This window comes from Erpetoichthys calabaricus, chromosome 3 (genome assembly GCF_900747795.2).
Source record: "Erpetoichthys calabaricus chromosome 3, fErpCal1.3, whole genome shotgun sequence".
NCBI classification, from domain to species: domain Eukaryota; kingdom Metazoa; phylum Chordata; class Cladistia; order Polypteriformes; family Polypteridae; genus Erpetoichthys; species Erpetoichthys calabaricus.
Genome location: NC_041396.2, coordinates 169,478,072 through 169,493,216, shown reverse-complemented (window position 1 = coordinate 169,493,216; position 15,145 = coordinate 169,478,072). Strand labels below are relative to the sequence as shown.

The window sequence follows — 15,145 nt, the reverse complement described above, 5'->3', positions numbered from 1 at the left end:
CATATTTATACCACTGATTCTTCTTACCTGGGTATAGTGGTTAGCACTGCTGCTTTACAGTACAACTCCAGATTTCTAGGTTCAATGGCTAGCCTCATCACTTTTTTTGTGGATTTTCCTCATTCTCTCCATGTTTATGTAGGGTTTTAACAGACCTCAATTCCTGTCACCACACACAAAAACATTTCAAAGATACCTGAGATATACAGTGGTGTGAAAAACTATTTGCCCCCTTCCTGATTTCTTATTCTTTTGCATGTTTGTCACACAAAATGTTTCTGATCATCAAACACATTTAACCATTAGTCAAATATAACACAAGTAAACACAAAATGCAGTTTGGAAATGGTGGTTTTTATTATTTAGGGAGAAAAAAAAATCCAAACCTACATGGCCCTGTGTGAAAAAGTAATTGCCCCCTGAACCTAATAACTGGTTGGGCCACCCTTAGCAGCAATAACTGCAATCAAGCATTTGCGATAACTTGCAATGAGTCTTTTACAGCGCTCTGGAGGAATTTTGGCCCACTCATCTTTGCAAAATTGTTGTAATTCAGCTTTATTTGAGGGTTTTCTAGCATGAACCGCCTTTTTAAGGTCATGCCATAGCATCTCAATTGGATTCAGGTCAGGACTTTGACTAGGCCACTCCAAAGTCTTCATTTTGTTTTTCTTCAGCCATTCAGAGGTGGATTTGCTGGTGTGTTTTGGGTCATTGTCCTGTTGCAGCACCCAAGATCGCTTCAGCTTGAGTTGACGAACAGATGGCCGGACATTCTCCTTCAGGATTTTTTGGTAGACAGTAGAATTCATGGTTCCATCTATCACAGCAAGCCTTCCAGGTCCTGAAGCAGCAAAACAACCCCAGACCATCACACTACCACCACCATATTTTACTGTTGGTATGATGTTCTTTTTCTGAAATGCTGTGTTCCTTTTACGCCAGATGTAACGGGACATTTGCCTTCTAAAAAGTTCAACTTTTGACTCATCAGTCCACAAGGTATTTTCCCAAAAGTCTTGGCAATCATTGAGATGTTTCTTAGCAAAATTGAGACGAGCCCTAATGTTCTTTTTGCTTAACAGTGGTTTGCGTCTTGGAAATCTGCCATGCAGGCCGTTTTTGCCCAGTCTCTTTCTTATGGTGGAGTCGTGAACACTGACCTTAATTGAGGCAAGTGAGGCCTGCAGTTCTTTAGACGTTGTCCTGGGGTCTTTTGTGACCTCTCGGATGAGTCGTCTCTACGCTCTTGGGATAATTTTGGTCGGCCGGCCACTCCTGGAAAGGTTCACCACTGTTCCATGTTTTTGCCATTTGTGGATAATGGCTCTCACTGTGGTTCGCTGGAGTCCCAAAGCTTTAGAAATGGCTTTATAACCTTTACCAGACTGATAGATCTCAATTACTTCTGTTCTCATTTGTTCCTGAATTTCTTTGGATCTTGGCATGATGTCTAGCTTTTGAGGTGCTCTTGGTCTACTTCTCTGTGTCAGGCAGCTCCTATTTAAGTGATTTCTTGATTGAAACAGGTGTGGCAGTAATCAGGCCTGGGGGTGGCTACGGAAATTGAACTCAGGTGTGATACACCACAGTTAGGTTATTTTTTAACAAGGGGGCAATTACTTTTTCACACAGGGCCATGTAGGTTTGGATTTTTTTTCTCCCTAAATAATAAACACCATCATTTAAAAACTGCATTTTGTGTTTACTTGTGTTATATTTGACTAATGGTTAAATGTGTTTGATGATCAGAAACATTTTGTGTGACAAACATGCAAAAGAATAAGAAATCAGGAAGGGGGCAAATAGTTTTTCACACCACTGTAGTCGAGTGTAAATTTGATGTTGAATCAATATTATTGTGTTTGCCCTGGTTCTTGGTTTATTGTCAAAACTACCCAGGTATGTTAGTGGATTTGCAAAATCAACTAATCGACTTTCAATGCACTACATCTTTCTGTAGAAGAAATCTTGTATCAAGACCTTTAATTAAAGCATCAGTTGCCAAAGTATAGTTTAATATTATATTATTTGATACCCACTCAATGTGCAAAATATTTAATTGATAAGGAACATTAAAACTATGTTTAAAGCAAAGTGTCTGTGACAAGATTGCATTGAAAATTCTTAACATATCATAAATACTTTTATTGCTTCACAAGCTCTACAGTGGCAAGAAAGGTATGTATACCATTTGGAAGTAACCACATTTGTGAATATGTTGTCCTAAAATATAGTTGATCTTCATCTAAGTTACAATAATGAACGAACACAATCTGTTTTAAGTAATAACACACAAATTACTGTTGCATTGTTTTATATATATGGAATAAATCATTTAAGTAATTCACAGTGTAAGTTGCCAAAGACCATCCTAACACCCCACAATGCAGTTGGGGACATGTTTTCTTGACTGATGGAACTTAAAGCTGAACTGTTTGGGGAAACATTCACAGTACAGTAGTACCTCTGGTCACGAACGTTTCCGAACACGTACAAATCGGGTTACAATCAAAAAGTTTGCCAAAATTTTGCATCTGTTCACAACCACACGCTCTGGTGATGAACAAAAACATTGGCGGCCAGTTTCCCTACGCGCGTTCGTACGTCCCAATGATTTCCCATTCTCCGTTTCCCATTTTCTTTTGTTTGCGTATACGGGGCCTAACAAAGCAGCTGATGTTGCAAAAGGAGTTACAATGTTAACCAAGCAGAGGCCTCAAGTGCTGGAAGAAGTGGAAAAACTGTTGCTAGTGTGGTTGAACGAGAAGCAACATGCATGGGATTGTGTAAGCGAGGCGATCATATGTGAGAAAGCTAGGAAAATTCATTGCGATTTGCTGAAAAAAAATTCCTTCTTCAAGTGGCGAAGGTGAGGAATTTAAAGCCAGTAGAGGATGGTTTGAAAAGTTTCACAAGAGAAGCAGCATTTCATTTTTTTTTTTTACCTGTGCTTAAAACTCATAAAAAAAAAAAAGTGTTAACAGCGAGCTGTTCGTAAGGATCTAGCGCAAACTGTTACAATGTTAGTTTTCTCTTCTGTTCAAGGTTTTCTCAGTGTTATTCAATGTTTTTACATTTAGTATACTATTACACAGTGCATTCTATGGTACAATTAACTATTTTTGTGCTTAAAAAATCTATATTTACATACAATTCGTATGGTCCGGAATGGATTATTTGTATTTGCATACAATCTTATGGGGAAATCACATTCAGTTCACGACCAAATTGGGTCGCATCCAGAGTTTTGGAACAAATTACGGAAATGACCAGAGGTATCACTGTAGTATGGTGTAAAAACTGCACCACACTCCACCATGAAAAAATTATCCCAACAATGAAGTATGTGGAGGGAGCATTTTGAATCAGTGCTGCATTGAACTTTTAAGGCCTCAATAGCTTACTGTCATTGAGGGGAAAAAAATGAATTCTCAAGTTTATCATGGTATCCAAAGGATAACATCAGGGTGGTTGTTCGCTAGGTGAACCTCAGTAGAAGATATGTGATGCAGCAGGACAGTGATATAAACAATGTAAATCTTCTTCAGAACGGCTTCAAAAAACAAAAATCAGCCTTTTGGAGTCACCCAGTCATAGCTTAAACCTAAACCCAATAGGAATTTTCCTGAGTCTTTTACACCAAACATCCTAAGAATATGGCCCATCTGAAGCAGTTCTGTAAGAAAGAATGATCCAGAATTCATCCTAAGTATTGTACAGATCTAACCCACTGCTACAGGAAGTACTTCTTAGGGGTTATTGCTGCCAAAGTAGACTTGACAAGTTATATTAATTCAAGGGAATACTTTTTCCACTGCACACTGGAACTATTTGATATATGTGTTCAATAAAGACATTAAAGATTATTATTGTCTGTGTGTCATTAGCTTAAGCATACTGTGTTTGTCTATAGTTGTGACTTCAATAAAGATCAGATAAAAGCTAAGAAATGTGACTAAAAAGTAGTCACATTTTATGACTAATTAATGCAGAAAACCAGATAATAATGCAATTACAGTGCTTAGGTCAGGGGTGTCGAACTGTAACCACCTTCTTAATTAGTGACCTGTTTTGCTGCTAATTAACTTTTGACTTAGTTTTAATTAACTCGGCTGAGACCCTTTAGTTCTTTCTTTTTCCTTAATTAGCAGCCAAACAATAATGTGACACAAAATGAACAAACAGGTGACCAGCTAAGCACATTATCTGAACATAAAGAAAGGTGATGGTCTTGGTAAGGTTGATCTCTCAGGTCACTAATCAGAAACAGAAAATCAACAGTTTGGGAAATGTCTGCTGTGGAAGAATGAGAGCAGCAGCAAGCCATGGAATTAAACAACAGATTTAATTAACAGCTAGAATTGGCTTCTCATTAAGGAACTGGTTGGAGTGAAATTGGTTGGAGTTTGAAGCCTCAGTTTAGCAGGTCATCTGTTGGCTCGTTTCACTTCTCATTTCTGTTTGGTTGCCATTTAATGAAGAAAAGAATCCATTGAGAGGACTGATTCCTTAAAAACAGGGCTATTAAAATGAAGGGAAAATGAGATAATTAGCAGTGAAAACTGGTCAACTGTTAGAAAGAAAACCTGCAGCCACTGCGGCCCTCCAGGCCTGGAGTTCGACACCCGTGGCTTAGGTGATCAAATTAATTCCAAAGGGTTGAAAAATTTTTTTTACTGTATACCCAGCTAAAATATGAATGGAATTTACTCCATAGCACAAACAGGAATTGTATTTTGTTAATTGACACATTTTTAGTTCCAAAGTTAGGCATATCCACTCATACAAGTCAATCTACAAAAACATATGGAGAACATACAGTGCAAATCCTGACTAGACTAGAAATCAAACCTGTTTCAAAAAGTCAATCTCCATGTGCTGAATATTTTTCAGAAATAACTTAATACGTTTGTCAAAAAATATAACCATAATTGTTAAACATAATTTTTGTAAAGTAATGCAGTTGCATCTTTTTCAGTGGAAGCTGAAATGAGCTTCTGTATAGTCATGATTGCACTGCAAATGAACACTCCAAAAGAAAAATACAATAGCACTTCTTTCTTTCTTTCTTTCTTTCTTTCTTTCTTTCTTTCTTTCTTTCTTTCTTTCTTTCTTTCTTTCTTTCTTTCTTTCTTTCTTTCTGTAACCTCAGGATGGCACTAGGATATCAAGTTGGAAAAGGAATATGTCACCCCTAGCTTATTAGAGGAAGAGCATGTCCTATATTAAATTATTTTAACGCATGTGCTTTAAATACTGGACTCAGGAAAACATAATCACAGCCAATGATCAAAAGTTAATAATTTACGCTGTGTGATAAAGGCGCTATATAGCACCGACCCAGCACAGACTCACTCAGAGACACGTGTAAAAACACACAAGACTTTTATTCTTCATCACCTGTGGGGAACATCTTCCCCGTGAACCCCACAGGCAATACACAGTCCCAAAAGCACTCCAACCACAAAATATAACCCTTTCTTCTCAAACCACCACTCCTCCCAGGCAACCTCGTCCTCTTCCTCCCGATTCTGGCCCAGAGTGGTGGTTGCCGCCCCTTTTTATAGCCCACCCAGAAGTGCGCCAGGTGCTTGATCACCTGCTTCTGATTGCACTTCCGGGCAGTGCTGTAGAGTTGTCCAGGCCAGCTCAGGGACCCATGCAGCACCCCCTGGCGGCCACCCCAGATCCCAACAGGGCTGTGGAGAACTCCATCTCCCATGGAGCCCTGAGGGAAGCTAAGGCACCATCCTCAGCCAGGGAGGCTGCCACTAAGCATCCCGGGGGAGGTATTGAGCAGTCCATGATTGCTCCCCTGGGACATGTGTAGAAGGGCCGTCGTAGCATGGGACTCGGCTGCCTGTTACAGCTGGTACTTGTGAGTACTGTGCACAGTGAAGGCAAAACCTCTGCATTTTTCCCAGTTGATTCTGGGGTTCATCGGGGTGTGTTCTTGCTCCTACTCTGTTCAAAACTTGCATGGACTGGGTTTTGGGCAGGTCATGGAGTCCAGTGGCTGTGGGGTATCTCTTGGTGAAGAGAGATTCACTGATCTTAACCACCGACAATGCTGTGATGTTCGCACAGTCAATGGAGGCTCTGATTGGGGCTCTTGAGAGACTGAGCAAGGAGTCTGAGTGTCTAGGCTTGTGAGTGTCCTGGATAAAAACCAAGATCAAGGCCTTTAATGACCTCTTGGGCACAGCCATCATCAGTGTGTCTGTCTGCGGAGGGGATGTTCGATCTTGTTGAGAGGTTTGCTTACCTTGGCAGTGATATTCGTGTCTCTGGTGACTCTTCCTATGAAGTCAGTAGACAGATTGGGAGAGCATGTTGGGGGTGGGTGGGTCATGTGGTCTCTGGAAGGGGTGTGTGGCACTCCTGATATCTCTGCAAATGGACGAAAGTTCAAGACTTTAGAGTCCTGGTGCTCCTTGTTTTGCTATGTGGTTGCAAGACATGGACGCTACCCAGTGACCTGAGACAAAGACTGGACTCCTTCAGTACTGTGTCTCTTCAGAGAATCCTTGGGTATTGCTGGTTTGACTTTGTGTCAAATGACAAGTTGCTGATAGAGTCCCGAATGAGGCACATTACCTGCATTGTTAGGGAGTGTCAGTTATAGCACTATGGCCATGTGGCGTAAATCCCTGATGGTGATCCAGCTCGTAGGATCCTCATTGCTGAGGACCTGAGTGGCTGGACCAGGCCAAGGGGGCACCCCTGTAAAACTGGCTGCAGCAGATAGATGGTCATTTCTGGAGGGTGGGACTAGACTGTGTGTCTGCCTACGGGGTTACCAACCGGAATCCCAAGCTGTTTCATTGTGTGGTGGGTGCGGCAATGCTCTGTACCAGTGCATGCTCCCCAACCTGGCCTGACCTGATCTCTAGTGTCCCTGGATTACATTTCTTTCTTTCCTGTATAACAGACAGTTGATGAGTACTTGAGTTTGTAAGAGATTAATGAAGTTCTACCGTTGACATGGCAAAGAAGATGAAATTCCTGATTAACTAGCCTTTTCTTTACTTTTGTTTTTTTATTTGTTTTAAACAAATGATAAAGTGCTCTTGGAACATTTTGCTTTGCTGGTCCCAATGGTATATGCACATTAACTTAAGTATACAGCAGTGCAGAGTGAAGTCACATCTGGAATTAATTTCCATGTATGCATGTGTCTACTCCCTTTGAAAGGATAACAGAGTAACTGAATTTGGGTGCAAAATTTGTCACAATCATTTTGGCTTGGTTAGATCCCAGTTCGGGCCTTCATTTTGTGCTTATGCAGACTTCTTGTTGTGAATATTATAATGCCTTTGACATCTAACATCCAAACTTATCAACGTATCTATTAAAAATAGATAAAATACTTGCTGGGAAAGTTGTCATTTCTTTCATTGCATTATTACATGCGTTAATTTTGATACCCTAATAATAAAGATTTTAGTAGAGGCCTATAGTATTCCTTCCTTGATCTAAGCAACATGAGAGTTTTGCTCATGACAATCCTAGAATTCACAGCTAAAATCAAAACATTCAGTTTGCATTTCATTGAGAAACTGATGGTAGGGAAGGGCCAGGGAGTGGTGCTACTTGGTTCATTTCATTTAAAAAAACTGCCCGATGGCCCTGAGGATAAGAATATTGTAATTTGCAGTATTTGTGCAGACAGGAACACTTCTGCATTATCCTGTCACTTGAAAGCAAAACATGAAGGTGCAAAAGCATCTTTGAGTGATAATGCGAGACAAGCTACAATTTACAAATATGTGTCAAATTGACCCATGTGAGATTCTGAGGCAGATGTTCTGACAAATGCAATAGCAAATGGATTGCTTGTGATTATGAACCCTTGAGCATTGTTGAAGATGAAGAAGTTTTTCAAGATAATTAGACTGACGAGCTCCAGTATTAAATACACATTGTCATCATGTCAGACATTGCTTTGCAGATTGAGGATTTATATAAGAATGAAAAATCAATAGTGGTGGAGCAGGGAGTGACATTGACGTGTGACTACTAGACATCACTTAGCAACCACAACTACCTCATAGAACTGTTAACTACATGGACAGTTCGTGGACATTTAAGTAATTTACACTAGGAGTGACATTTACAGAGGAGAGACATTTTGCAGAGGAATGTGCTAAACATTTTTTTGATGTCACGTCACAGTGGGAAATATATGAAAAAGTTTTCAACAGTAGGCATGGGCAACGCTTGCAACATGGTGGCTGCAGCTAGACTCATGCCCACCGAACACATGCTGTGCATTGCTCACGGTATACAGTGATCCAAGATAATTGCTTTTCGGACTGTGGAATTGATAGTGTGCTGGCAAAATGTAGAAAATTGGTTGGACACTTCAAGAATAGTTCCACTGAGGCAGTTGAACTAATAAGGCAGCAGTGTGAGATAGGACAAAAAGAAGAGCCCCTCATTCAGGATGTGCCCATACAATGAATTCTACATTGGTAGTGACTACACAACTGATAAGAATAAGGATACTAGGGCCTTGCAAGTAAGAATTTCAAGTTTTCATAACCTGTCATATTAATGCTGTCTATTTTTAAAGAAATCTAGTGAGAATTTTTATAAATTCTTAGTTTGTTTCTATTTTATAAAAGGAAGGCCAGTCAGTTCATAATGATAACTTAATTAGTTTGCTATTATTAGCAGTATAGACACTAATATTCAAAAGTATGGAATCACAGAAATTTAAAGAATTTAAAGAATTAAAAGTTTTAAAGAAGGGACATCTCTTATAGTAGCAGGCAGACCATTCCACAGTTTAGGGGCCCTATAACTAAAAGCTTGCCCTCCCACTGTTATGGTAAGTTCAGACAAGTAAGCCGGACCTTGGCCATTTAATGCTTTATATGTTAAAAGGAGGATTTTGAAATCTGCCCTACACTTAACCAGGAGCCAGTGTAAGGATTTAAGAACTGGAGTTATGTGTTATTTTCTTGTTCTTGTAATAATTCATGCAGCACCATTTTGGATCAAGTATAATAATAATAATAATAATAATACATTTTATTTATATAGCGTCTTTCCCATGCTCAAGGCGATTAACTGGAGGATGTATAAAGAACAATTTGAACATCCAGTGAACACCGCATTGCAGTAGTCAATACTACTAAAAATAAATGCATGAATTAATTTCTCAAAATCTTGTTTATTTAGAAAGCGCCTTAATTTCCCAACATTTTTAAGATGGAAGAAACATGATTTGGACAACTTTGCAATGTGCACTTTATATGACATGCTAGAGTCAAAGATAACTCCTAGATTGCACACTGATTCTGTAAAACCAATGGTGATTCCAACTGAGTTAAATGATGACAAAATATTGTTGTGATCAGCGTCATTCCCTCCAATAATTAACATCTCTGTTTTATCAGTATTTAAAAATAGGTAGTTCTCCTCCATCCACTCCTTTAATTCACTAACACAACTAATTAAAGGCAACACTGGATAAACTTCATTTGATCTAAATGAAAGGTATAACTGGGTGTCATCTGCATACGAGTGAAAATTAATATTGTTTCCTAATGATAGATCCCAGTGGAAGCATGTAAAGTGAAAACAGTAAAGGTCCCAGTACTGAGCCCTGACACCATATTTCAGTTCTGTGTACAATAATGAAGTACTGTCAGCACATTTCTGTACATATTGGAATCGATTTGATACGTAAGAACTAAACCAAGCAGGCACAGTGCCTGTAAGCACAATATCATTTTCTAGCCTGTGCAGTAAAATAGAATGGTCAATGGTGTCAAATGCTGCGCTTAAGTCTAACAACATAATTACAGTGGAGTTTCCTTCATCAGATGATATCAGAATGTCATTTACAACCCGTGTTAGTGCCGTTTCTGTACTATGACCAGCGCGGAAACCAGACTGGAATATCTCAAATAAATTGTAATGCGTAAGGTGTGACTAAAGCTGATTGGCGACTACCTTTTCTAGTATTTTAGAGAGAAATGATAAATTTGAAATAGGTCTGTAATTATTAAGTATGTGTGGGTCTAGGTCTAACTTTTTAAGTAATGGTTTAATGACTGACACTTTTAGTGCATCAGGTACTGTGCCGTGCAATAATGAACTGTTGATAATGTTTAGAATAGGCACTGCAAGAACATCCATTGCACTTTTTACTAGTTTTGTTGGCACTGGATCTAGGGAACAAGTACTGGGTTTCATTTTAGAAATTAAAGTTAAGACTTCCTGCTCAGTTACAGGATTAAAATTACTAAAGTGCTGAATGCAGTGTGAGACAGGGTCTGCTAAGCTAGTATGCGGTTTGTTCTGTGATGCTGAGATCTGGGATCTTATATTTTTAATTTTCTCATTGAAGAAGTTCATAAAGTCTGTACTGCTAATATCTGTTAGTATTTTGCACGGTAGATCTGAATTCCCATTTGTTAATTTAGCCACTATTCTAAACAGTACCCGAGGATTTTTATTATTGCTATCTATTATTGTAGAATAGTATTCTGAGCGAGCTTTAAAGAGAGCTTTTTTATATTTTTTAACATTCTCTGTCCATGCAATTTGAAAGACATGTTGCTTTGTTGTTCTCCATCTGCGCTCCAGTTTTCAACACTCTAATTTAAGAGCTCGAATGTTTTCATTAAACCAGGGAGAGTTTCTATGTGCTTTGATCACTTTTGTTTTAAGGGGAGCCACTGCGTCCAGAGCATCTCTGAAGGTCACATTATAATGTAATGTTAGCTGATCTAAATTGTTTTCCACGTTTACATTTGATGTTAACTGATCTAAATGGTTTTCCACAGTTACACTTGACTTACTCAAAGTTATATATACATTTTGAAGCAGAATTACAATCTAGATGTCACGCTGTCTTTGTTTTAATGTGTGAGTGCATTGGCAAGGGCAGGAGTAAATCAAATGTAATTAAGTAGTGATCGGCAATGGCTTCATTTAATGGAGTAATATTGAAATTTTGAATTTCAACTTTGTAAGTTATAATTAAATCTAATGTGTGGTTATGATTATGAGTTGGACCTTTGACAATCTGACAAAATCCTACTGAATTTAACAAATAAGTAAAACATTTGCTAAAAATGGCAGTTTCTACATCAATGTGTACATTAAAATTCCCCATCAATACTACGTGATCATAATTTATAGTCAAATCAGTTAAACGGTTGCTAAATTCAGTCATGTGCAATGAATATGGGCCTCGTGGTCTGTAGACTAGCACTATAATTATGTTGGAATCTGTTTTAATATTTAAAATGAATGCCTCAAAGGATGTAAAGTCTCCTAAATTTTTAGAAGTGATTTGCATTTTGTTACAATGAATTATTCCAAGGCCTCCTCCTCGACCAGAATCTCTAGACTTATGAAGGAACTTATGGTGACGCCTCAGCTAGGGGAACAGTGTCACATTTACTAAGCCAGGTTTCAGTGAGAAGACATAGATCAGATTTTGTACTTAATATAATATCATTTACCAAAACAGATTTACTGCCAAAAGAGCGAATGTTCAATAAGCAGCATTTAAAACTGTATGCTTCTTTCTGAACTGGTGATATATTTTTTGTTTTAATTTGAAGTAAATTTCTATTATAGATGCCCCTGGTGGAGGGTCTGGTTTTATCTCTTGGTCTAATTATACACCTTATTTTTTGGTTATCAAGTAATTTAAGGTCTGTATCATGACTTAATTTACTGGATGCCCCACAACAGGGATTATGGGTAACAGCTTCAGGATAGTCATACCATCCCTTGTAAATAGAACAATTAAATGAAATAAAAAGAATATTGTGACATTGTCAATGTATTGACTGTAGTTGCCTTGGTTTCAGTTCTTTTAAAAACTAAGAAATTGCCAACATTTAAATCCTAGTGTGTGCATACATTCTTTACAGATATGTGATAGATTTGCTTGAGGGAGAAAAGTATATGTCCTGCTCAATGATTCTGCCCGCCCTTTGTCATTTTCTATGTGTGATGAAGTGATGATCCAGGCTATGTGATCAGATTTATGGAACAGAATAACTACTGACCTATCAAATTGAAAAGACACCATGAACTTGCCCTGGCTGAAAATAGCAACAGCACTTTATCCACTATTCAAAGACCTGAAATACCTCCCAAAATGAGAGAGGGAAGAGGTTTGGTTGAGCATAAGGGAAACACGCTTCAAAATACAACACCTGAGACAACAAATGTCACACCATCTAAAAGGAAAAGGTCCTTCTTAGTCTGTGCATGTGACTTAGACGATGACACAGATGACAAAGCAGAGCCCATTTATTCAGGTGCAGGACTGTCCATTGCAGCTGTGAGCAAAGCATTCAGTTACTTGTGAGGATTTAGCACATCTTGCTCAAAAATATTTAGCATCTCATGCCTTGACTATCCCATATGAGAGGCTTTTTTCACTCTCAGTTCATATCATAGAGTAAAAAAGGGCTGAACTCTCTGATGAAAGTATGTCTGTCTATGCAACTTTTTGGTAAATTCCGATTTGTTACAGCTTTTTTTTTTTAAAGGGAGCTGGACTGTTTCAGTAGCTATTTAACTGGAATTGTGTGTTTCAAAATAATTGCAGTTATAGTGCACAATGACAAAAGGATCTTAGTTAAATAATTTAGTTTTATTATTAATTCGAGATTTATTTAAATTGAAGTCTAACACATTAAAATGACGATTTTGCCAGTTATTAAGTGCACCTTCATTTTTCTGTTTTGAACAAATTACTATTCTCAGTATACAGTACAATATACTATATAATCTACTGTGATATAGAATATCCATCCATCCATTATCCAACCTGCTATATCCTAAAACAGGGTCACGGGGGTCTGCTGGAGCCAGTCCCAGCCAACACAGGGTGCAAAGCAGGAACAAATCCCAGGCAGGGTGCCAGCCCACCGCAGGGCACACACACACGCACCCACCCACACTCCAAGCACACTAGGGACAATTTATATACTGTAGTATAAACTATAAAATATTTTTTTTCAATGGTATTAGAACATGCCTGGATTTGTGATTGATTGTACGATTAATCGCCAGAGTTTGCTATAAATTGCACAATTAATTACAAATGAATGTGATTAATTGCAATTAAAAAAATGGATTGTTTCCCAGCTATGACATAAATAAAAAACAAATACCGAATGTATTAAACCTTGTCCTGGAAATTACCCTTTCTCTGCTTCTGAGCCTTCAAAGTATCTCTCCATGTCACTGTATGCTACTTCTGGGATAACAAGTTAATTAAATAGGCTGTGCCCCATTGTACAGAATCTGCATTTACAATGTGCATTACACCTTTGCACACATGCTTTCCGATGTGATTTAGTTTTGTTTAAACACATTCATGTTACTTGTACTCCCAGGTACCATCTGCTGGTGAAAGCAGTACAAATGTGTTTAAACAGCAGAAGGCTCGTGTATTTAAGTAGTGTAGGAGTACAACATTCCTAGAAATTTCCTTCAAATTATTGACAGTGTATGTATATATTTACTTTGGGTAAAGCTTGTTGCATCTGCCTGTTAGCCTTTTAACATTTCAACTTGTTTATTTTTGCCAGGGCACCAACTTTTGAAATGCTTTAACTCTGTGTGTGAAATGAAAACTAAGTCTATCCTCACATTTCCTTTTTAACAGTTTATGCCAATTGAAATTTTTAATTTGTCTGGTTGTGTGGTCATTAAGAACAGTGCCCCTGGAATGGAAGACCAAGGTTGTGGTCCTCATTTTTAAAAAGGGGGACCTGAAGCGAGTATTCCAGTTACTTTGGCTAGGCATGGAGCCTCAGATTCAGAAGAAGCAATGTGTATTCTGTCCAGGCAATGAAATAGATCCTGGAGGGTCCATGGGAGTGTGCACAATTCGTCTACATGTGTTCTGTGGACTTAGAGAAGGTGTATGACAGTGTTCCTCATATGGTTCTTTGGGGCTGCAGAGAGAGTGCAGGGTTCTGGGCCCCTAATAAGGGCTATTTGGTCGCTGTATTATCACAGTGAAAGCTGTGTCCATATACTAGGAAAAACATTGGCATCATTCTCAGTCGGTGTGGGACTCTGACAGTCTCAGAGTAGCTTTGCTCACCCTCAGAATCGAAAAAAGCCAAATGAAGAAGTAAATCTTTAATGCATTAAACTTCACAGACATTAGTAATTATATTTTTAAAAAAATCGTGCATAATTTAACAGTTGTTTCCTTAGGAGTTTAATTAAATGTGTTTAGTAAAATGCATGATTAACAATACAGTAAAGCAATGATGAAACTGCAAGAACTAAATAGTTTGTTTACTGAGCTTCACTGAGTCTGTATCATCTATAGATTTTAAAATTAGGGCATGATATTGATAATAATAGTTAATATTTAATAACATGAAGGAAAATGTTCCTTTACCTCTGTGTTCAATATTGAAAATTTTGGCTAAGTAGTATATTGTATTTTAATTATAATCTAATTTATGTACTGTACAGTAGTTAATGAACTATTATTTATGTGATGCTATAGCTATTAAAAATCAAATTTCCATTTCTTGTTCAATGTTTTTTCAATGTAAATTTTGTTAGTCATTTGCAACTGCCAGGGCAAAGGTATGACTTTTTTTATCAGTATTGTTGCTTAATGCCTCTTATTGTTAAGGTCTGCTTGATGTCTTCAGCATTACTTTTACATTAATTATGTCATGCATCTTAAATATCAGTAAACAGTTGTTCACAAACTATTTTCTGTATCATTTAGGTAGAGCTCCTCAACGTAAAACTGATTGTTTTCTCCTCTTACTCTTTTCCAACGGAAGCTAAGCGAAGCCAGTCTATCAGCAACTGTGCTCACCTTTATGAGGCTTTGCCTACTACTAAAAGTGTACCTCTGCTGCTTCACACTATGAGCTCTTTCTTACCTGGTATATCTCACAACTCTAGCTCTCAGAGACTTTCAGGTAGTGTACTGAAAGCGATCTTTTTTACTTCATTTCTACTTTATTTTCTGCATGCTTCTTTCTTGCTTCTGATTTTTATTCCATGTGTTTCTTTGGCATTTCTACATGCATTCATATTGTTTTGAAAGAGTAGTTTTTTTTTTTTGTTTTTTTTTGCTAATTTGATGTAGCTTTACATTTACATGAAGAATTTTAATAAT

General features: G+C 37.9%; 1 protein-coding gene across 4 annotated transcripts in view; it reads left to right on the top strand.

Moving 5' to 3' along the window:
• Window positions 1-15,145, top strand: part of ralgapa2 (Ral GTPase activating protein catalytic subunit alpha 2) — a 789,870-nt gene that overhangs the window by 224,559 nt on the left and 550,166 nt on the right. For 3 of the 4 annotated variants that reach the window (XM_051925541.1, XM_051925545.1, XM_051925544.1), the window contains exon 17: window positions 14,805-14,945. The exons of the other annotated variant lie outside the window; for it this stretch is intronic. In XM_051925541.1, the coding sequence (XP_051781501.1) occupies window positions 14,805-14,945 (141 nt within the window). The remainder of the gene's footprint in view (window positions 1-14,804; window positions 14,946-15,145) is intronic. 4 annotated transcript variants of the gene reach the window in all.